The sequence below is a fragment of the Esox lucius genome, chromosome 24 (genome assembly GCF_011004845.1).
Source record: "Esox lucius isolate fEsoLuc1 chromosome 24, fEsoLuc1.pri, whole genome shotgun sequence".
Taxonomy (NCBI): Eukaryota; Metazoa; Chordata; class Actinopteri; order Esociformes; family Esocidae; genus Esox; species Esox lucius.
Window position 1 is genome coordinate 22,172,044 of NC_047592.1, and position 22,393 is coordinate 22,194,436.

The following is a 22,393-nucleotide window of genomic DNA, read 5'->3' on the forward strand; positions in this document are numbered from 1 at the left end:
ATAATGTGAAGAATTCAAATGAAAAACAAACTGAAATCTTTGAGGGGAATTTTTTTCATGTAAAACTTTACAATAACCTGGTTGCATAAGTGTGCACACCCTCTTATAATTGGGGATGTGGCTGTGTTCAGAAATAACCAGTCACATTAAAATGAATGTTAAATAGAAGTCATTACACACCTGCTATCATTCAAAGTCACTCTGATTAATCACAAATAAAGTTCAGCTGTTCTAGTAGTATTTTCCAAAAAGTTTCTTAGTTGCACCTCAGAGCAAAAGCTAGGGTCCACTGAGAGCTTCCAAAGCATCTGAGGGATCTCATTTTTGAAAGATATCAGTCAGGAGAAGGGTATAAAATAATTTCCAGTGAAGACCGTCATCATCAAGTGGAGAAAATTACCAAGAACTGGACGTCCCTCCAAAATTGATGAAAAGACGAGAAGAAAACTGGTCAGGGAGGCTTCCAAGAGGCCTACAGCAACATGAAAGGAACTGCAGGCATTTCTGGCAAGTACTGGCTGTGTGCTACATGTGACAACAATCTCCTGTATTCTTCATATGAATGGGCTATTGGGTAGGGTGGCAAGATGGAAGCTTTCTTACAAAGAAAACATCCAAGTCTGGTTGAAGTTTGCAAAAACAAACATCAAGTCCCCCAAAAGCACGAGGGAAAATGTGTTATGGTCTGATGAAACCAAGGTTTTTAGGCCATAATTCCAAAAGATGTTTTGTGCAAAAACAACACTGCACATCACCCAAAGAACACCATACCCACAGTGAAGCATGGTGGTGGCAGCATCATGCTTTGGGGTTGTTTTTCTTCAACTGGAACCGGGGCCTTAGTCAGGGTGGAGGGAATTATGAACAGTTCCAAATACCAGGCAATTTTGGCCCAAAACCTTTAGGCGCCTGTTAGAAAACTGAAGATAAATTCACCTTTCAGCATGACAACGACACAAAGCTCATATCCAAATTCACAAAAGCATGGCTTCACCAGAAGAAGATAAATGTTTTGGAATGGCCCAGCCAGAGCCCAGACCTGAATCCAATTGAACATCTGTGGGGTGATCTGAAGAGGGCTGTGCACAGGAGATCTGACAGATTTGGTGCACACTTGCAAACAGGTTATTGTGAGTTTTTTATTTTTCCCCCTCAAATATTTCAGTTTGTTTTTCAATTGAATTGTTCACATTATAGGTCACATTAAAGGTTGAAAAAGTTCTCACATGATTTACCCTGATTTGATTTGTCTCATTCTTTGACATCACAAGAACCAGGCATTTTAACAGGGGTGTGTAGACTTTTTAGATCCACTGTACATACACACACTCAATCAAGACACATATATATATATATATATATATATATATATATATATATATGCCTTGTTCATCACGGTTGTTTTATGCCTCTGACGTAGGTCTTTTGATCGAAACGTTGCAAGTTTTAAGACTTGCAAGCAGAGACATTTAACTGCTATAATTTTGGAATTGTGTAATACATCTGCCATCATTGTTTGTAAGAATATAATATATACATACAATTGAATATACAAACACAAAAAAAAAAAAGTTCAGCAGTAGAGATGTCTGGGGAAAAAACATGGATCTCTGAAAAGACAATGAGATTAATTACATCTCTATGTCTTGTTTCTTCATATTTTAAAATCACTTTGACAAAGTAAACTCTCAGTTGTCCCAGTAAGAGTCTTCTATCTTCGGAATGAATGAAAGGACATCACTCAATTCATTCAGGCTCTCCTGTAGCTGATTAGCAGTCTCTCTGATAGTCTGGATGAACTTCATGGTCTCTGACTGGACCTCAGGCTTGGGTTCAGGAACTGGTTCTTCACATTCATGGATCAGCTCCATGGTTGAATCAGTGTCCATCACTTCTAAACGACTGGTATTAACAGACTGCTCGATTGCCTTTGCCTGTCGGATGTTGTAGATCTCTTTGGCATCCATGGCGATGAAGAACACATCGACTGCTATAAAAAAAACAGTGAATATTCCAGTTGCCACTTCTGCCACACGCACGGCCCTGGCGGTTTGGGCTGCAACCTTGCCGATGTTGGCCACTTGGATCAATCGGATGAGCTCTGGAATGGCCCCTAGGCCCCTCCCAACTCGTGCTCCAGCCCTTGACAGATTCGCAGCAGTGGATTGGTTACTTTCTGTGTCAAAGGAGCCACTCACACTCAGCCTCTCCAATCCCTCAGCAATGTCTTTCAGAGAAACCACCACAGAGTTCAGCTTCTCCTGGAACTCTTTGATTATGTTCTTGATGGCTTTTCGGTCTGTAGACTGATTGACCATGTTGGTTATGTTGGATACTCCGGCTGTGGCTCCACCAGCGATAGCCACCCCAACACCGACCCCAGTGACGATCAGGGAGGCGCCCAGAGTGAAGGGAGCTAGGATGAGTCCCACTATGGAGGTGATTCCTCCAGCGGCCCCAATAACACCTCCTGTCAGACTGCCTATGGTGGTGCCCTGGTGCACACGCTCCAAGCCATCTGCCAACGCTCTCAGGTTGTCCAAATTTGCCTGCATTCCCTTCACAGTTTTCTCACTCTACAAACAAATAAATTCAGACTGATTTTGTCTTGTGAATTATGAATTTATGTATGAACAAATATTTAATGTAATGTTGTCTCGTATTGCAAACCTTTTTTGTAAGGAAACTAATAATGAAGGGTTTTGCCAGGATTTCTGCAATTGAAGGCCTAATGGATGGGTCTTGTTGGAACATGTCAAACAGCAGTTCACAGAGCTCAGGTGAGAAGCTTTCTGGGAGAGATGGGTAAGGACCACCTAATATTTTGGGGATGAGGTTGATTGTGCTCTCTGCAGTAAACTGTGAAGAAGAAACAGTTACTATTACACAGCTTTTTTTCATTACCAAGTGACCAACATTGAGATGGAAGTATAACTTACTGCAGACTGAAGCATGCACAACTCATACAGCACACATCCCAGGGACCATATATCACTGCAAAGAGGGTCAAATACGTGAATATGTCAATATTGTGCAGGCCATATATTTGATGTTTTCTGACAGTACAGACTGTTGCATGCATCAAATTAGTGTTCCTTGTGCAAGAAATTACGCAAGTCATACACATTCTAAAGAAAATTGTCAGGAAAAGGATTTCATGTTTATGTTGTTTTCATTTGTGGTTAGTTAGTTAAATCTACCTTTTCCTAAAAAGCAATGGATGGAAATAGGGATTTTACTAAACTGTTTTTAATGCACCACTATGTCCATCAGTTCTTGGTCATAAAGAAGGTTAACAACATTTAAAACATCCAACTGCATGATTTTTGACAGATGCTTACGGAAAATGTATGTTAGATATCAGCTGTGCCTTTATCTCACTGTGCAATTTGCGGCCATTTCACCACTTCAGTCGGTTGCATCATATGGTGAGTTCAAGAGGAACTCGCCACTGGGATGCCCTCCCTCCAATGCCCTTCGGGGGAAGAGTCACTGGCTTGTTGTTGATTCTCTATTGCGCACTTGTGCAGTTGGGCTGTACGCTACTAGCAATACTCGGCCCTCATTCAGGGGGGTTGCGGTTGGTGGGTGTCCCTTTGGTTGATGCCTGGCAATGTGGTTGGATTGATTTCCTGCCTGTTGGGCCCTGTCCGGGGCCTCCCCCGGGTAGGGCCACAGTGTCACCGGACCCCCCCGTCTCAGTTTCCAAGGTGTTACGCTGCTATATTATTGTGCTGGGGGACATGAGGGATGTACTACTAACTTTTCTCAGTTTCCTCCAATTTTAAATTTTAGAAGGAGATGAGGTCCTGGTCCACACCTGCGGATTACCTGGTTTGGGGGGACCGTTGCTGTTCCTGTCCTTGTCCACCTGGTCATACTTCTGACCTAGTCTAAAATCAAATATACTCTGGATTTAGCCAAGAGAAATTTATTTATTATTCCAATTGGACTCTTAATATCTCACCCGGCACAGCCAGAAGAGGACTGGTCACCCCTCTGAGCCTGGGTCCTCTCTAGGTTTCTTCCTAAAATTCGACCTTCTTAGGGAGTTTTTCCTAGCCACTGAAATTCAACACTACTGTTGTTTGCTCCTTGGGGTTTAAGGCCGGGTGTCTCTGTAAAGCACTTTGTGACAACTGCTGTTGTAAAAAGCGCTTTATAAATAAATTTTGATTGATTGATTGATTGAGGAACAAAACCACAATGTATCATGGGTAAATAATATAATTCATAAAAAAGAATAATAGTAGTTGTTTATGTTTCAAGGACAGTGTGGATCAATCAGTTGGATCCTCTTGAACATGGACACTATTTTTTGGGCCATGACCTCAGCATGAAATATTTTTATCAAAGGGTTGATGTCTGCTATTGATATAACATTGATGTAACATTTTGAAATTACCTTTTGGTGTTATATATTCCACCTTTCAGAATCTCTGGACCTAAGTAGGCCAATACTCCATTCTCTGAAGATCTTTAAGCATTGGTAGAACAGAAACATAGCATTCATTAATCAAACAAATTAAACTCTGCCTCAATAGTATATATTTTCACAAGTAATTATTATCAAAAAAGTACCACACTTTTCAGTGACTCTTCCAAAATTTCCCAAACAGAGTGTCCCAAATTTTGTGAGGAAGATATTCTGGTGTCAAAAAAAGAAATGTTAATTGTTTACTGAAAACAACATAGAACTTGATACTTCATAAATAATGTATCAAATAATACAGTTCATGGTCCTGTCTAGAGGCTGTATTCTAGATCATTTTCTTTAAAACAAGAGATGGAACACAATTCCCCAGGTCATTAGTGGTTCACAAACCTCTCCTCAGAGGCCCCCGTAGGATTAACAATTGGCAGTTATCCTGAACTAGTTAACTATATGGTATGTGCTATTATCAATGTACAAGGGTTAAGAGTAGTTTTCCCCATTACCTTGTACATGGATACAGGCGTTGCCACGTTATATTTATGATATAACACAAACACCAATTGAGGCATTATTGCTACCAACTGGTTATCAAAGTAAACATAACTTTTTTTACTGTGTCATGAATGTAATTAAATGTAATTCAGAGTTCAAACACTGCAGTTTATAACACAAAGCAAACTAGCTGGCTGCTCAGGCTTCATCGTTAATATGGTGGTATATAATGCTTGTCTGCCTGCCACTAACTTTATTAGGCTTCTTTTGATTTAGCATCACATTTTTGTCCAGTCTTTCATTGGTTATCGTTCATGTAGTTTCAGATGTACCTTTGTGTGCCTATCAATGCACAAGCATCTATGTCACGTGAATCCAATTCCCTCTCTCCCTCACATCATCACCTGTTTTCTTTGATTATTGCACTCACCTGTTTTCCCTGATCACAGAACCTATTTAAGTTCCTGCTACCACAGTATATCCTGTTGGTCTTTGTACTGGTTTCCCCAGATGTGACGTTGTTCTGTTTGTTCCTGACGTTTAGTTTCTTATTTGTCATGTTTTGGGTTCGTCATTAAATGTCCCATATAGAAAGTATATACATTTTAAATGTTTTTTAAAACATATTTACATTTAAAAATTACATTTACAATAATATTACAAAATGCATCACAACATGGAGATACATTTGAGAAATATATATGTTCTGCCCCCACTTTGTGTTGAATTAAAAACATCTAGTGGTGTAAAGTTGTATTGCATTTGAGTTCTCTAAATGTTGTCCCTACTCTCTTGCCGTTGGTTTTCCTGTTTTGATCCATGGTTATGCTAATCGCGATTGCCATTGCTCCATAGAGATCCATGTTAAAGTTAACTTAAATGCTTACTAGTCATGATAATGGCTAATTTGTCCTAGGGGATAGCTATATGTTAGACTGAAGTTGCATATTCATGTATATGTATATATGGGCAGTTTGTAATGCCATATTATTATGTTTTCACAATTTTACAGATAAAAGATACTAAAGGCCTCTCTCTACTCCGGTTTCCTGGGTCTTTATTTCAAGGATCTTATGTTAGCTATCTGCTACGCTAACCTGTTAAAGCAAGAGCAGAATAATATATATATATATATATATATTTTTTTTTTTTTATTTTTTTTTTTTTTAAATGTAACATTTGGCAGGCTGTGTCTCATACCCATGATGTTCAGTGTCCTAACCACTACTTCAAACAGTAAAGTGAAAAAATATAAGTCTTACATGAATATCATTTTGTACTGTGAACATTAATTGTTTTGAAATACAATTGAATATAATTGAAATGTATTTATACATTTCGATATACTTTTCGGAAATAAAAGGTGAAATACATTTTGATACCTAAAATGTAATTTGAATACATTTAAATATATGTATACATTTCTAAATACATTTCAGAATAAAAGGTGAAATAAATTTCCACACCAGAAATGCTTTTTTTTTTATACATGTATTCGACATACAGTGGGGAAAAAAAGTATTTAGTTAGCCACCAATTGTGCAAGTTCTCCCACTTAAAAAGATGAGAGAGGCCTGTAATCATAGGTACACTTCAACTATGAGAGACAAAATAAGAAAATCCAGAAAATCACATTGTAGGATATTTTATGAATTTATTGGTAAATTCCTCAGTAAAATAAGTATTTGGTCACCTACCAACAAGCAAGATTTCTGGCTCTCACAGACCTGTAACTTCTTCTTTAAGAGGCTCCTCTGTCCTCCACTCGTTACCTGTATTAATGGCACCTGTTTGAACTTATTATCAGTATAAAAGACACCTGTCCACCAGAAAGACACCAGAAACAAAATTGTAGACCTGCACCTGGCTGGGAAGACTGAATCTGCAATAGGTAAGCAGCTTGGTGTGAAGAAATCAACTGTGGGAACAATTATAAGAAAATGGAAGACATACAAGACCACTGATAATCTCCCTCAATCCGGGGCTCCACGCAAGATCTCACCCCGTGGGGTCAAAATTTTTACAAGAATATTGAGCAAAAATCCCAGAACCACACATAGGGACCTAGTGAATGACCTGAAGAGAGCTGGGACCAAAGTAACAAAGGCTATCATCAGTAACACACTACGCCCCCAGGGACTCAAATCCTGCAGTGCCAGACGTGTCCCCCTGCTTAAGCCAGTACATGTCCCGGCCCTTCTGAGGTTTGCTAGAGAGCATTTGGATGGTCCAGAAGAGGATTGGGAGAATGTCATATGGTCAGATGAAACCAAAAAAAACCTCTTTGGTAAAAACTTAACTCATTGTGTTTGGAGGAGAAAGAATGCTGAGTTGCATCCAAAGAACATCATACCTACTGTGAAGCATGGGGGTGGAAACATCATGCTTTGGGGCTGTTTTTCTGCAAAGGGACCAGGACGACTGATCCGTGTAAAGGAAAGAATAAATGGGGCCATGTATCGTGAGATTTTGAGTGAAAACCTCCTTCCATCAGCAAGGGCATTGAAGATGAAACGTGGCTGGGTCTTTCAGTATGACAATGATCCCAAACACTCCGCCCGGACAACGAAGGAGTGGCTTCGTAAGAAGCATTTCAAGGTCCTGGAGTGGCCTAGCCAGTCACCAGATCTCAACCCCATAGAAAATATTTGGAGAGAGTTGAAAGTCTGTGCTCTAGAGGAGATCTGCATGGAGGAATGGGCCAAAATACCAGCAACAGTGTGTGAAAACCTTGTGAAGGCTTACAGAAAACGTTTGACCTCTGTCATTGCCAACAAAGGGTATATAACAAAGTATTGAGATGAACTTTTGTTATTGACCAAATACTTATTTTCCACCATAATTTACCAATAAATTCATTAAAAAAAAGTTGGATTCTTCTGGATTTTTATTTCTCATTTTGTCTCTCATAATTGAAGTGTACCTATGATGAAAATTACAGGCCTCTCATCTTTTTAAGTGGGAGAACTTGCACAATTGGTGGCTGACTAAATACTTTTTTGCCCCACTGTATATTCATCATACATTCTACATGCATTTTGCATTGCAAAAATATTTTTATTTTCCATTTAGAAATCCTCTGTTCTCCTTGCGCTTGTGTCCTGATTCTATCCCTCGTCGATACACCCTACTTCATTCCTAAGCATGCTTTTCGTTGGTGGGGGTCAGTAGAGATCGAGCAGAGTACCTAAGTTCAGTCAACCAAAAATCTCTGGGATATAGGGGTCAACAAAACTGGCCAAATCGGTTGGAACAGTTGCTAAACTCTTAACACAATATCAACCTGTGCATGTGGCGTTCCCAAACGTTTCTTTCAAACAAAGTGAATATTGATTTTCATTACAGGATGAGCCACATAGATGAGGCAGAGCTGGAAAACCAGTGTGTCTCCTATTGAGCAGATGACAATGCATCCATTCTGTATCTGGGGCATTAAATGTATTACATTATTGCCTTCTATAAGTGGATAAAAAAAAATATATGGGACAGCCGGCTTTTGCCAGTAAATCCAGAATGTAGAGAACGCTCCGCCCCTCATAGAAATCAGAAACTCTTTCATGATCAAACATGTCGGTAGTCACAACTTGCCTGTTGCCCCTACTACTTTGTGTCTTGTAGAGTCCAGTAGAATGTGAGTACAATAAACCAATGCAATCACAGGTCACGGACATGACAAATAAATAACATATCTTTTACACTTCTTTTATAAAATTTCTGAGAATATTGCTTAAAGTAGTATACTTACAATTATTATGTCTGTATAGACATCTCAAGACAATTCCATTTTAAGTAAATATAATACCTTGCAAAAGTATTCTGTACTCTACTTGTAGAGTTTGGTTTTTAGAGTATTTTGGAATTCTTGCCAAACATTGTGGGTACTTTCATAGGACACCGTACTTCTAAATAATATGTTGTGATACACATTTATCTACGTAAGAATTATAAGCCGCTTTTATCATACAGTTATCCTCTGTTGAACTCAGAGTGAATAAAGTTACCCTGCTAATCTCTGTTGTAGCACAGGGCTCCAATTCATGTAATCAAAAGCATAATGATTAGTGGACCATTTGAGGTGTGCTATTTCTTGAATAGATCAAATACATGGAAAACCTGGAGGTCCCCAATGAGAGTGTTGAGAACCATGTGACAGACCAATGTGGTGACTTACGATGGTCCAGGGGACTAGACCCACTGCAGAATGGGTCTGAATCCAGCCCACTGCTGTTACAGAAGAAACCCTCTCCTGTTTTGTTCCCCAATTTCTATATCATAAAGACACTTTTTGAAAAGCCAGTGTTTACCTGAGGTCTCAGGTCTCTGTGAAGTAGGCCCTTGTCATGGACACACTTAATGGCCATACAGATCTCAACAAGCCAGTCCATGATCTGGGATGAAATACAGTTGATAACTTTGGTTTAACATGGAGTAACATAGTTTGGATGCAGTGTTATAAATGAAAATGTCTGTGTTCCAGGCTGACTAGCTGCAGAAGAACTTGTCATATTTAATAAAACACCAGGTAAAATGAACATATCAGCAGTGATAAACCAATGTAAAACCAGACAGCACAGTTGATGACTTGAAATGCAACCTATTATGCAAACAACATCAGTAAAACAGTCAGCCAGGAACACAACTAATATGCTTTTAATTTGAAATACCTGTTCTTCTGAGAAAGGGATCCCAGTCTCCTTCCTGTCTCTTATCTTCTGTGAGAGATCTCCACCCTCACAATGGTCCAGAACTACATAGTAACTATTACCATCTGCAAAAATACATAGTTCATGGGGAAAGAATACTATGTTTTTAAATTTAAATTACATAATAATTTAGTCTATGGAAACCCCTCCAAAATATTTATTATTTATAATTTATTAAAACAAAGAAATGACCTAGAAATACTAGTTACCTTGAAAAGAGTTTATGTAGCTTACAATATGAGGGTGACTTATTTGCAGTAGAGTTCCCATCTCAGAGTATTCAGCATCCGTGTTCAAATCTAATGTCTGTTGAAGCAAAAATTACAGAACAAAATACAGCTCCGGAAAAAATTAAGAGACCACTAAACCACGCTTCTGTTCCTCACTCCACACCTTCCTTTTTGACTTTTTTGGAAAGGAAAGAAAAAGGTGCAGTGGTCTCCGGAGCTGTTTATACCAAATACCGGGCAATAGAAGTAATAGCAGTTTTGAGTCCTAGAGAGCACACTTTAGAAAGTTCCTCATGAAGTAAAAGTAAAGATAAAATATTAATTAACCACTTAATGAACCTAAAGGCATGGTTTTAACCTGAAATATGCCACTTAACATGACTCCACTCCTTGATCTGACCATCTTTATGCCTTCTTTACTCTGATAATTCAGTAACAAAACACAAACAAAAAGAACATTTAAGAAACAAAATAAATGCATTGGTTCCCAGTGCCCACATATATTTATTAATATAAACTTTTTTTTAACTGTCAAATATTTGTACATACTGTAAGCTATAATATTTGTAATGATAAAAAGGGGTGTTTGTGTCATGTCAAGATATGAATAACAAGTGAAACAACTAAAATGGAAATAGAAACATTTTGTGAAATATAAAAATGCTATATTTTTAATGCAGGCATACATAATATTGTAGTCTAAACATAGTTCATGAAACGTAGCACTTACCTTACCCTTGCTTGCCTGACTTCCAGGAAACAGGATCTCTACGTGCATGAGCCTGATCATCACACACAAAGACACCCTGAGTTAGACAAACACACTTGTCCATCTTACCTGAGCAATGGTGGATCAATATTAAAACAATGAAAAACAGGATGAGCGTAAGCCAAATTCATACCAACAACTGTTTAAAAAAAATCCACTACGCTACACTGAAGTGAAAGTGAAAGCTTCAAATCAGCTTGACATAGTAAAGTGTCAGCTGACTTATGGGCGCATCTCATTGGCTGCCTTCCAGTTCTTCACAAGAAGGGATTTGAAGGGACAAACCATTTGCACAGTCCCTTTCATGGATTTAAAAAATGAAAGACCGGTGAAAAGAATATAGTGGAAATTCCCAAAAGCCAAGGCAAGGCTTTCATGAAGGGAATTGGAAGTAGTACACACTTCTGGAGAAGGGCAGAAAATTGAAGGTTGACAATCATTTCAGTAGCGAACCGTACTGAGACGCTGTCACACAGAAAAGCTATTCCGGATCGATCCCTGGTTTATGATGTGATAGACTGTCTTTAACCACTACGCTATTTAAACAGTGGGTGTGGGTGAACGAGATACGTGTGTAGAGATGTGTCTGTTTACTTCTTACACTGTCAAATCAATTAATCGAAACTCTATGGTTCTCGTTACTAGGTCCCTTCATTAGTTAACATCCAAACCAACAACAGGTATAACAGGATCGCTACACTACATTTATTACATTAAATTAGAAAGAGATTGCTGTAGATATAATTGCTATTAGCTATAATAGCTATACAGTACCTATAATGAAAACAATGACTACAATCAATCCATGGCTGGTTTGTTTTATTAGAAAACAATGACAGTTCATTTGCTAACCACTACGCAATGTGAACTATGCTATGTAAATTGAAATCCGCGCCTCTAACCACTCAGCTAAGAGACATTCGCGCTTCTTGGCCGGCTCCGCTTACACAGTCTGGCAAAAACAAAGAGGAGCATGAAACAGAATCACAGACACGTTTCATGTAAGACAGTTACGTGTCTTTATTTAACCTGTGGAGATGCTAAATATATTTACAGTGAAAATAATGTGTGTGTGGGTGTATGCATATTTAAGTACAATGTGTGCAAGCTGTTTGAAATGTGTGTAAGTGTGTGTATGTATATGTATATATTTGTGTGTATTGTGTCAAAGCTACTACCCCTTTTGTCAGAATATTCAGGTGTAACATCAAATTACTCAATGACTCTTTGATGGTGCAGGATATAAAGATGTTCAGAGATGTTGGCAGGTCCCCACTGGCAAAAGTTCCAGCTCAGGGTATAAGTTTAGTTTTATTTGTTAGGTATCAGGTCCCCATAATAGAAAAACAAATGTGTGTGATTTTGTTCCAAACATCATTTGAATCTTTGCCAAAGCTCATTAAAGCTGTCCTTACAGCTGGTGGCCCAACACCTAACTGAGACACTTTATGTAGTTTTTTCCTTTCATTTGTTACTTCTTGGACCCAATACAGACGTGTGTGTTCGAGACAATCAGAGTTACAGTAGGGAAATATGCAGATATATTATTTGCCACATGTAATGAGTGGGTAAAGTCATTACATGTGGCTTTACCAATGTAATGACTCCGGGTAGGGCAAAGCGCAGAATAGTCGTACAGGCTAGGGTCAAAATCACGAGACACTCACAAATGCAGAATCACAAGGCTAGAGACAGAGTCAAGGAGCAAATCAGGCAATGGTCAAAACACAGGAATCGATATAAGAATAGCACTAGGCGAAGGCGAAAACAGAGGGCTCATTATGACTGGGAAATGCCAGTGAGTTGGGTTTTGGCCAGCCTGTTGTTTATGTCAATATTACCCGTGGGAATGGACTAATAGTGTTGCCTGCCCATCATTAGTGTGAACTACTTCGTTTTGGTTTGGTCGTCTGTGGGCCCTGCGTAACTATATACAGGATGTGGAATGAAACATGTTGTCTCCACTTTTTTAGAACTCTCTCTAGCTGTCTCTCCAACCTTGATGAAGAGTATTTATCATTTGATTTAGCTGCATATTTCTAGGAAAAACAACAAATTGCATGTTCCTGGAATCACAGCCCCCATTCTATGGCATCTGTAAACTGTTGATTTCCCTAACTGACTGCTACCTAGAGGTTGGGAACCTGTCCAGTTTATTTGACTTTAGTAACAAATAAGAACGTCTGCAATGCAATCCAATCCATTAAGATGTGGACAGATATTTTAAATAGTCATTGTCCATAATAATTCCTCTAATAACAGCAAGCAAATTGATATCTTCATCAAAATAATTTTAACAGTATTGCCCCATTTGGGCCCCGACCTCTAGGGGGCCCTCAGCTGATAGGGGAGAGGGGGGTGCAATTCAGATTATACTTGCTCCACAAAAATGACAATCGATACGAGGGAGGGTAGAATCACTTTCTATGCGGCATTAATACTGCAGAAAGCAACATGAGAACATACTTACATTTATTTAGCATGTTTTTAATCAATGAATGAGAAAGCTAACCGTCGTTGATTATGTAAACTTATCAGAATTGGCATACCAAATTCAGTTAGCTAGCTAGCTCCTGTAAATGATGATATTTAACAGTCGAAAGAGCCAATTGAATGCTGAAGGATAATTGTGGACAGCAATTCATTTGGCGCAAGGCAGGCCAGAGCGTAAAAGGGTGAAGTGGCGTGAGATGTCTAGGCAGCAGGTGGCACCAAGAGAAGCAAGTAGAGAACCAATAGTCAAGAGTGTACATTCGCCAAAAAAGTTAAATATCATGTGTACTTTAGTGTGCATATGAGTAAACAGGAAACTTTGACACAGTTGGTACAATATGTTGTTAGTTCAGCTGTCACCTTCGAGTGGAAGCCAGATAAGTAACTTAGTACTGTATGTGGTCAGGTCAGTGGTAGCTGGAGTTATCGAGCAAAGCTACAGTTTAGTCAGTCAGCAAAGGCTGTAACTAAAACGAGTGAACAGACAGAGAAATAGCGTTGAGGGAAGACAGCCTATCACAAGGGGAGAGAAGAACAGAGGGCTAGTGGCAGTCACCAGGAATCCTCAGGACCTAGCATAGGCCCCCTCACAGATGACATTGACATTGTTAAGATCAGTGGGCCCTGCCAAGCCTCAGGCCCAGTGAATCACACCCACCTTTCCCTGCAAGTGTTAACTGTTATGTGTAACTACAGTAATAAGCCTCTCTTTACAAAGGTGAGTTACTATGAGTGATCCAAATGAGGATCTTATTTGTGGTTAATTAATATTTGCTAATACACTCCACAGTTTAATGTTTTAAATAAATAGCCCAAAGGTAGATTTACTACTTTATTATCTCTGTGAACAATTTTTAATTAAAGCTTTAATGTGTACTCAATAGTAGACCTGTCTGGGATACATTCTTAGATTTCTATGACCTAATAATGAAGTTATTAGACGCATCTGAGAAGAGACAAGGTTCAAAACCTGTGCACATACAATGTTGTTTTAGTCATATAATTGAATAGTATGAATACATTGGGCCCGGCCGGGCTCAGCCCGAAGGAGCGACGTGGGACCGCCATCCCGTGGGCTCACCACCCACAGGAGGGACCATAAGGGGCCGGTGCGGAGGGGATTGGGCGGCAGTCGAAGGCGGGGGCCTAGACAACCCGATCACTGGACACGGAAACTAGCTCTAGGGACGTGGAACGTCACCTCGCTGGCGGGGAAGGAGCCTGAGATCGTGCGAGAGGTTGAGAGGTTCCGACTAGAGGTAGTCGCGATCACCTCTACGCACGGCTTGGGCTCTGGAACCACACTCCTTGAGAGAGGATGGACTCTTCACCACTCTGGAGTTGCCCCTGGTGAGAGGTGGCGGGCTGGTGTGGGTTTGCTTATAGCTCCCCAGCTCTGCCGCCATGTGTTGGAGTTTACCCCGGTGAACGAGAGGGTCGTTTCCCTGCGCCTACGGGTCGGGGATAGGTCTCTCACTGTTGTTTGTGCCTACGGGCCGAACGGCAGTGCAGAGTACCCAACCTTCTTGGAGTCTCTGGGAGGGGTGCTGGAAAGTGCTCCAATTGGGGACTCTATTGTTCTACTGGGGAACTTCAACGCCCACATGGGCAACGACAGTGACTCCTGGAGGGGCGTGATTGGGAGGAACGGCCCTCCTGATCTGAACCTGAGCAGTGTTCAGTTATTGGACTTCTGTGCTAGTCACAGTTTGTCCATAACGAACACCATGTTCAAGCATAAGTGCACGTGGCACCAGGACACCCTAGGCCGCAGGTCGATGATCGACCTGTTGTCATTTCATCTGACCTGCGGCCGTATATCTTGGACACTCGGGTAAAGAGCTCGGCAGGCCCAAGCGTACTGTAAGGGTCTGCTGGGAACATCTGGCCGAGTCTCCTGTCAGAGAGATCTTTAACTCCCACCTCCGGCAGAGCTTCGACTGGATCCCGAGGGAGGCTGGCGATATTGAGTCAGAGTGGACCATGTTCTCCACCGCCATTGTCAAAGTGGCAGCTCGGAGCTGTGCCCGTAAGGTCTCCGGTGCCTGTCGAGGCGGCAATCCCTGAACCCGGTGGTGGACACGGGAAGTAAGGGATGCCGTCAAGCTGAAGAAGGAGTCCTATCAGGCCTGGTTGGCTTGTGGGACTCCTGAGGCAGCTGACGGGTACCGGCAGGCCAAGCGGACTGCAGCCCGGGTGGTTGTGAAGGCAAAAACTCGGGCCTGGGAGGAGTTCGTTGAGGCCATGGAGAAGGACTATCGGCTGGCCTCGAAGAGATTCTGGCAAACCGTCCGGCGCCTCAGGAGAGGGAAATAGTGCCCTACCAACGTGGGCAGCTGTTGACCTCAACTGGGGATGTCGTCGGGCGGTGGAAGGAGTACTTCGAGGATCTCCTCAATCCCGCCGTCACGTCTTCCATTGAGGAAGCAGAGGATGAGGGCTCAGAGGTGGACTTGTCCATCACCCGGGCTGAAGTCACAGAGGTAGTCAAGAAACTCCTCGGTGGCAAGGCACCGGGGGTGGATGAGATCCGCCCTGAGTACCTCAAGTCTCTGGATGTTGTGGGGCTGTCTTGGTTGACACGCCTGTGCAACATCGCGTGGCGGTCGGGGACAGTGCCTCTGGGATGGCAGACCGGGGTGGTGGTCCCTCTTTTTAAGAAGGGGGACCGGAGGGTGTGTTCCAACTATAGGGGGATCACACTTTTCAGCCTCCCCAGGAAAGTCAATGCCAGGGTTCTGGAGAGGAGAATACGGCCGATAATAGAACCTCGGATTCAGGCGGAACAGTGTGGTTTTCGTCTGGGCCGTAGAACACTGGACCAGCTCTATACCCTCTATGGGGTGTTGGAGGGTTCATGGGAGTTTGCCCAACCAATCCACATGTGTTTTGTGGATTTGGAGAAGGCATTCGACTGTGTCCCTCGCGGCGTCCTGTGGAGAGTGCTTCGGGAATATGGGGTCCTGGGTCCTTTGCTAAGGGCTGTCAGGTCCCTGTACGACCGAAGCAGGAGCTTGGTCCGCATTGCTGGCAGTAAGTCAGACTTGTTCCCAGTGCATGTTGGACTCCGGCAGGGCTGCCCTTTGTCACCGGTTCTGTTCGTAATTTTTATGGACAGAATTTCTAGGCGCAGCCAGAGGCCGGAGGGTGTCAGGTTTGGGGACCACACGATTTCATCACTGCTCTTTGCAGGTGATGTTGTCGTGTTGGCCCCTTCAAACCAGGACCTTCAGCATTTACTGGGACGGTTTGCAGCCGAGTGTGTAGCAGTGGGGATGAGAATCAGTACCTCCAAATTCGAGGCCATGGTCCTCAATCGGAAAAGGGTGACTTGCCCACTTCAGGTTGATGGAGAGTGCCTGCCTCAAGTGGAGGAGTTTAAGTATCTAGGGGTCTTGTTCACGAGTGAGGGAAGGATGGGAACGGGAGATTGACAGATGGATCGGTGCAGCTTCTTGTATCGGTCAGTCGTGGTGAAGAAAGAGCTGAGCCGCAAGGCGAAGCTCTCGATTTACCGGTCAATCTACGTTCCTACTCTCACCTATGGTCATGAGCTTTGGGGCATGACCGAAAGGACAAGATCCCGGATACAGGTGGCCGAAATGAGCTTTCTCCGCAGGGTGGCTGGGCGATCCCTTAGAGATAGGGTGAGAAGCTCGGTCACCCGGGAGGAGCTCAGAGTAGAGCCGCTGCTCCTCCACATCGAGAGGGGTCAGCTGAGGTGGCTTGGGCATCTGTTTCGTATGCCTCCGGAACGCCTTCCTGGGAAGGTGTTCCGGTCCCGTCCCACCGGGAGGAGACCCCGGGGAAGACCTAGGACACGCTGGAGGGACTATGTCTCCCAGCTGGCCTGGGAACGCCTCGGTGTCCCCCGGAAGAGTTGGAGGAAGTGTCTGGGGACAGGGAAGTCTGGGCATCTCTGCTTAGACTGCTGCCCCCGTGACCTGGCCCCGGATAAGCGGAAGATGATGATGACTTGAATGAATAAAATCTGCTCTATTTGTTGTTTTGGCATCACTTCAACTGACTATACACTCAGTTATTACAGGTCTGAAATTACGCTATTCAGTTCATCCAGGCTATCCTGCAGCTGATCAGCTGTCTGTCGGATTGTCTGGATGAACTTCATGGTCTCTGACTTAACCTCAGCCTCTGAGGTATCACCAGACTGCTTGTTTGCCTTCACTTGTCGAATGTTGTGGATCTCTTTGGCATCCACAGCGATGAAAAAAACATCAACCGCTACAAAAAAGGCTGAGAATATTCCTGTTAACACTTCTGCCACACGCACTGCCCTGGCAGCTTGGGCTGCAACCCTGCCGATGTTGGTCACTTGGACCAATCGGACAAGCTCAGGAATGCCCCCTAGGCCCCTTACAACTCGTGCACTAGCCCTTGACGCATTCTCATTTGTAGATTGGTAACTTTCTGCGTCAAAGTGGACACTTGTCCTCAGTGCCTCCAACCCCCTAGCCATGTCTTGGATAGATGTCACCACACAGGTCATCTTCTCCTGGAACTCCTTGATGATGTTCTTGATGGCTTTTCGGTCTGTAGACTGATTGACCATGTTGGTTATGTTTGATACTCCGGCTGTGGCTCCACCAGCGACAGCCACCCCAACACCGACCCCAGTAACGATTAGGGAGGCGCCCAGAGTGAAGGGAGCTAGGATGAGTCCCACTATGGAGGTGATTCCTCCAGCGGCCCCAATAACACCTCCTGTCAGACTGCCTATGGTGGTGCCCTGGTGCACACGCTCCAAGCCGTCTGCCAACGCTTTCAGCTTGTCCACATTTGTCTGGAGTACTTTCATTGTTTTCCAATTCTGTAAACAAATTATTACAGACTGATTAATCAATTGGTATAATCAATTAATTATTTATTGAACAGATAAATAAACAAATTAACATACAAATGGTCTTTTTTCAAACCTTTTCCCTGAGGAAACAAATAATGAAGGGTTTTGCAAGAATTTCATCAACAGAAGGCCTTCTGGATGTGTCTTGTTGGAAGATGTCACGTAGCAGGTCACGGAGCTCAGGTGGGAATCTCGCTGGGAGAGATGGGTAAGAGCTACCTAATATTTTAGGGATGAGGTTGACTGTGCTCTCTGCATGGAACTGTAAAGAAAGAACTGTCAATATTACACAGCTTTTTTTTATTATCAAGTGGCCAACATTGAGATGGAAGTCTAACTTACTGCAGACTGAAGCATGCACATCTCATACAGCACACACCCCAGGGACCATATATCACTGCAAAGAGGGGCAAATAACACTATATTGTGTAGGCCAAATATGTGATGCTTTCTAGCTAAAGAGTATGACATGTTCCCACATGTGTCAAATGAGTGTACCTTGTGAAAGAAATGACACAAAATAAAATCTCCTGGTTATGTTGTTTTCATTTGTGTTAGCTAGCTAAACTCAACCTTTTTCAAATATAGCAATGCATGGAGAAAGGGATTTTACAAAACTCTCTTTAATGGCCAGTGATTATATGAAATGCCTAAATTGTACCCAGGGCCTGAGAGGATGGAAGTGCAAGTTCAACTCTATGCTTGATAGAAATATGTGGAATCAAACAAGTTGTTAGAATGTTCTGGCAACGCTAAAATACACAATTTAATATAAACATTTTACATGACATATTTTATTCACTGGGACAATCCTACTTTTTCTCAGGGCACCACGATGTCCATCGGTTCTTGGTAAAAGAGAAGGTTAACTACATTTTGGCATCCAAATGGGGGGCACTGGATGATTTTTGCAAGATGTTAGACATAAATGGTTTTGTGCCATCCTGTCACTGAAATTTGTAACCATTTCCTCTGTCCTGTTGCCGATGTCATATGTCATGTTTAAGAGAAACAAAACCACAATGTACAGTATCATGTGTAAATAATACTATTCATAAAAAAATAGTAGTTATTTATAATACAAGGACTGTTTGGATCCTTGCTTTGTGATGATCTTGAATTTGGGGTCATGACCTCAGTGTGAGTTATCTTTTCTTCAGGCCAAACATATTTTATCACATGCCTCCATTTTGCTATTGATATAATTTGTTTGGAAACATTTTGAAATTACCTTTTGTTGTTATAAGTTCCACCTTTCAGAATCTCTGGACCTAAATAGGCCAATTCTCCATTATCTGAAGGTCTTCTACCATTGGTAGAACAGAAACACAGCAGTCAATCATCAAACGGGATACATCTCTGATGTACTGGAATTTATTTTACATGTAATTATTATTATCAAAAAAGTACCACACTTTTCAGTGACTCTTCCAAAATCTCCCAAACAAAGTGTCCCAAACTTAGTGAGGAAGATATTCTGTTGAATGAAAAGAAATAGACCTATGGATTGTTCACTGAAAGCCACATGGAACGTCACACTTTATATCACATGAAATAATACAGTTCATTGTCCTGCCAAAAGGCTGTATTCTAGATAATTACATAATAAATGTAACACAATTCCTCTGGTCATTAGTGGTTCACAAACCTCTCCTCAGAAACTCCCATAGGATTAACAATTGGTTGTTTTCCTGAACTACTTTACTGTATGGTATGTGCTATTAGTATACAAGCGTATACAAGAGTAGTGTTCCCCATTACCTTGCACCTGGACACAGGCCTTACCCATGTTATACTGACATTATACCACAAACCCTGATTGAGGCATTATTGGTACTAACTGGTTATCAAAGTAAAAATTACTTATTTGTCATCTTTCTGCTATAAGGTTTCATATATTAGAGACTTCAAACATAATTTTGAGTCCAAACCATTTGGTTTATAACACAAAGCAAACTAGCTATCTGCTCAGGCTTCATCTTTAATACCATGGTAGATATTGCTTGTCTTCCTGCAACTAACTTTAGTAGGCTTGTAATTGTGTGATTCAGTGGCACATTTGTATCTAGTCTGTGTTTCATTGGTTATCGTTTATGTAGTTTCCTATCAGTGCACAAGCACGCTGCTTCATTTCAAAATATGCTTCTGGGCATCCCTGCTTAGACTGCTGCCCCCGCAACATTGTTGATGAGTATTAGGGGGGCAGTAGAGATTGAGCAGAGTACCAGAGTTCAATCAACCAAAAATCACTAGGACAGAGGGGTCTAAAAAACTGTCCAAAACTGTTGATACAGTTGCTAAACTGGAAACACTATAGCAGCCTGTGCACGTGGCTTGCCAAAACTTTTCCTTCAAATAATGTCAATATTGATTTTCACCTAGAAATAAGCCACAGAGGAAGGGGGCAGATTCCTGTAGCCTTCTAATCAATAATAAGTTGCTATAAATAGATAACTTTTTGTAATTTAATATTTATAATTTAATATTTAACCAGAAATAAACATTTGTTTAATTAAATAAAATCAGAAAATATTGAAACTGACACTAAATAAAACATTCTGGAAACACCAACTTAACAGAATTTTTTTGTTGTGATTTAGAAATGAACACAAATGCAACAGCTCAGGGCCCGGTTTCCCAAAGCACTAAGATGATCGTAAAATGCACGTAAATGCGTCGTAATTTTTCTGTGCGTTTCACGAAAGCATCGTTACTTAAGTGGCACGTAACATCGCTCGATAATTGAGGGGTGGTCCGGACCACTCGTTGGTCCATTTTAACCGATCCTAACAGGCACTGTTCTTGTGAAATAGCGGCTCCCTCAACATGCGTGGAGTGATCGCAAACAGTTAATATTAACCTCTTCAAAGTAAATTAATAAATTTATGGTTTGGGGGGCCCGTTGCTGTCCTTGTCCACCTGGTCATACTTCTGACCTAGTATAAAATCTAATAAACTCTGGATTTAGCCCAGAGAAATGTCCAATTGGACTCTTAATATCTCACCCGGCACAGCCAGAAGAGGACTGGTCACCCCTCTGAGCCTGGGTCCTCTCTAGTTTTCTTCCTAAAATTCAACCTTCTTAGGGAGTTTTTCCTAGCCACTGAAATTCAACCCTACTGTTGTTTGCTCCTTGGGGTTTAAGGCCGGGTGTCTCTGTAAAAGCACTTTGTGACAACTGCTGTTGTAAAAAGGGCTTTATAAATAAATTTGATTGATTTGATTGAAATTTGATTGACAGATTTCCGCCTATACTGCCGTTGTCCATTATAACTGCAATTTATGTGCACTTATGTTGTCAGGACATGCACAGTGAAGGCACTATGTGTAAAATACACATGGGACATTATGATTAATTAAAATGTATTCATGGCCAAATTCCATTCCAAACACCAAACATGGCATAATTTTCTTAGCCCATGTTTGATGTTCGGAGAAAGAAAATAGACAGCTGACTGTAGCCAGCTGGATTACATACCAAAAGCATATATAATATCGTTGGCGATGTATTCTACTAGGTGTCAGTACGAAAATGTTAAACTCGAAGAAGTGTGGAGGAAACCGTTATATCCAACCAATGGTGCGGACTTCAGCCAATCAAAATTATATTTTAGGAAATCGATCACGTCACATCAAACCGGTTCCTCCGGTAGCTATATTATAGCCTGTTACAGCATTTAACACATTAATGGTTATATGGGAATATGAGGCATAGTAGGAAAATCCATTCTAATTGTTTGGATTAAAAATGGAACGCAGAAGAAAACAAGCATTCAGAGCTGAAGAAATCAGTGTTCTTCTTGACGAGGTAGAGATGCACCAGCACCCATCAAAGACAGGACCAGTACGATGCGGGGTTTCAGACTAGTCAACAGTTAATTTAGATTTTTTTCTTAATTTTTACTTGTTTAACATACGTTTTTCTTTATCCTCAGTTGACCAATTGCATTAAATTATATTTTCATCCACTCACGCACTTATTATAGAATTTGTCTAAATAAATTGATCAAATTCAAACTGTTTTGATAATTTTTGTTCGTTCTATTGCCTTAATATTATCTGTTTGCGATCACTCCTCATGTTAAAGGAAGACATAAAAACACTTAAGTTCCTTTTACGATGGACAAACGAGTGGTCCGGAACACTCGTTAATGAACTTGCCACCTATACGTGCCACTTAAGTAATGATGCTTTCGGAAACGTATTGAAGATATCGAGGCACATAAGTGCATTTTATGAAGATCATAGTGCTTTGGGAAACAGCTAGGGCCCAGATCTATCCAGAGGGTGATTTACAATTTGATCATGTATATATCGTTACATGGATTTAGTTATTGGATGTTACCACAATGTTTAATACCTCACGTTAATTTAATGTTGGTCCATTTAAATTGTAAGAGAAGCGTTTTA

General features: G+C 41.4%; 2 protein-coding genes across 6 annotated transcripts in view; both read right to left on the reverse strand.

Annotated features, from left to right (window-relative positions):
* Positions 1-1,356: 1,356 nt before the first annotated feature.
* On the reverse strand, positions 1,357-11,121 carry LOC117593904 (apolipoprotein L3-like). Of its 3 annotated transcripts, XM_034290547.1 has the most exons (9): positions 10,763-11,121; positions 9,840-10,642; positions 9,592-9,695; positions 9,232-9,315; positions 4,587-4,648; positions 4,406-4,477; positions 2,940-2,994; positions 2,671-2,859; positions 1,357-2,576 (listed from the first exon to the last, which is right to left on the reverse strand). In XM_034290547.1, the coding sequence occupies exons 2-9, from the start codon at positions 9,898-9,900 to the stop codon at positions 1,689-1,691; spliced, it is 1,515 nt and encodes a 504-aa protein (XP_034146438.1). In that variant the 5' UTR covers positions 9,901-10,642; positions 10,763-11,121; the 3' UTR covers positions 1,357-1,688. The 3 variants fall into 3 exon arrangements, with proteins under 3 accessions (XP_034146438.1, XP_034146439.1, XP_034146437.1); XM_034290548.1 differs by having other exon boundaries at positions 9,592-9,685; positions 9,840-11,121; XM_034290546.1 differs by having other exon boundaries at positions 9,840-11,121.
* Positions 11,122-17,039: 5,918 nt separating this feature from the next.
* LOC117593903 (serine/threonine-protein kinase nekl-2-like) overlaps positions 17,040-22,393 on the reverse strand; it is a 33,857-nt gene continuing 28,503 nt past the window's right edge. For 2 of the 3 annotated variants that reach the window (XM_034290544.1, XM_034290543.1), the window contains 5 exons: positions 19,399-19,460; positions 19,215-19,295; positions 18,326-18,380; positions 18,057-18,245; positions 17,040-17,950 (listed from right to left, as the gene is read on the reverse strand). In XM_034290544.1, the coding sequence (XP_034146435.1) occupies positions 17,165-17,950; positions 18,057-18,245; positions 18,326-18,380; positions 19,215-19,295; positions 19,399-19,460 (1,173 nt within the window). In that variant the 3' untranslated portion in view covers positions 17,040-17,164. The remainder of the gene's footprint in view (positions 17,951-18,056; positions 18,246-18,325; positions 18,381-19,214; positions 19,296-19,398; positions 19,461-22,393) is intronic. The other variant, XM_034290545.1, reaches the window with a different exon arrangement.

Coding starts and splice junctions, on each gene's coding strand:
- LOC117593904 (XM_034290547.1), bottom strand. CDS start 9,900: ATGGGAACTCTACTGCAAATAAGTCACCCTCATATTGTAAGCTACATA. Junction 4,478..4,586: donor TTTGGAAGAGTCACTGAAAA/GTGTGGTACTTT, acceptor CAATGCTTAAAG/ATCTTCAGAGAATGGAGTAT. Junction 2,860..2,939: donor TGTGCATGCTTCAGTCTGCA/GTAAGTTATACT, acceptor TCTTCTTCACAG/TTTACTGCAGAGAGCACAAT.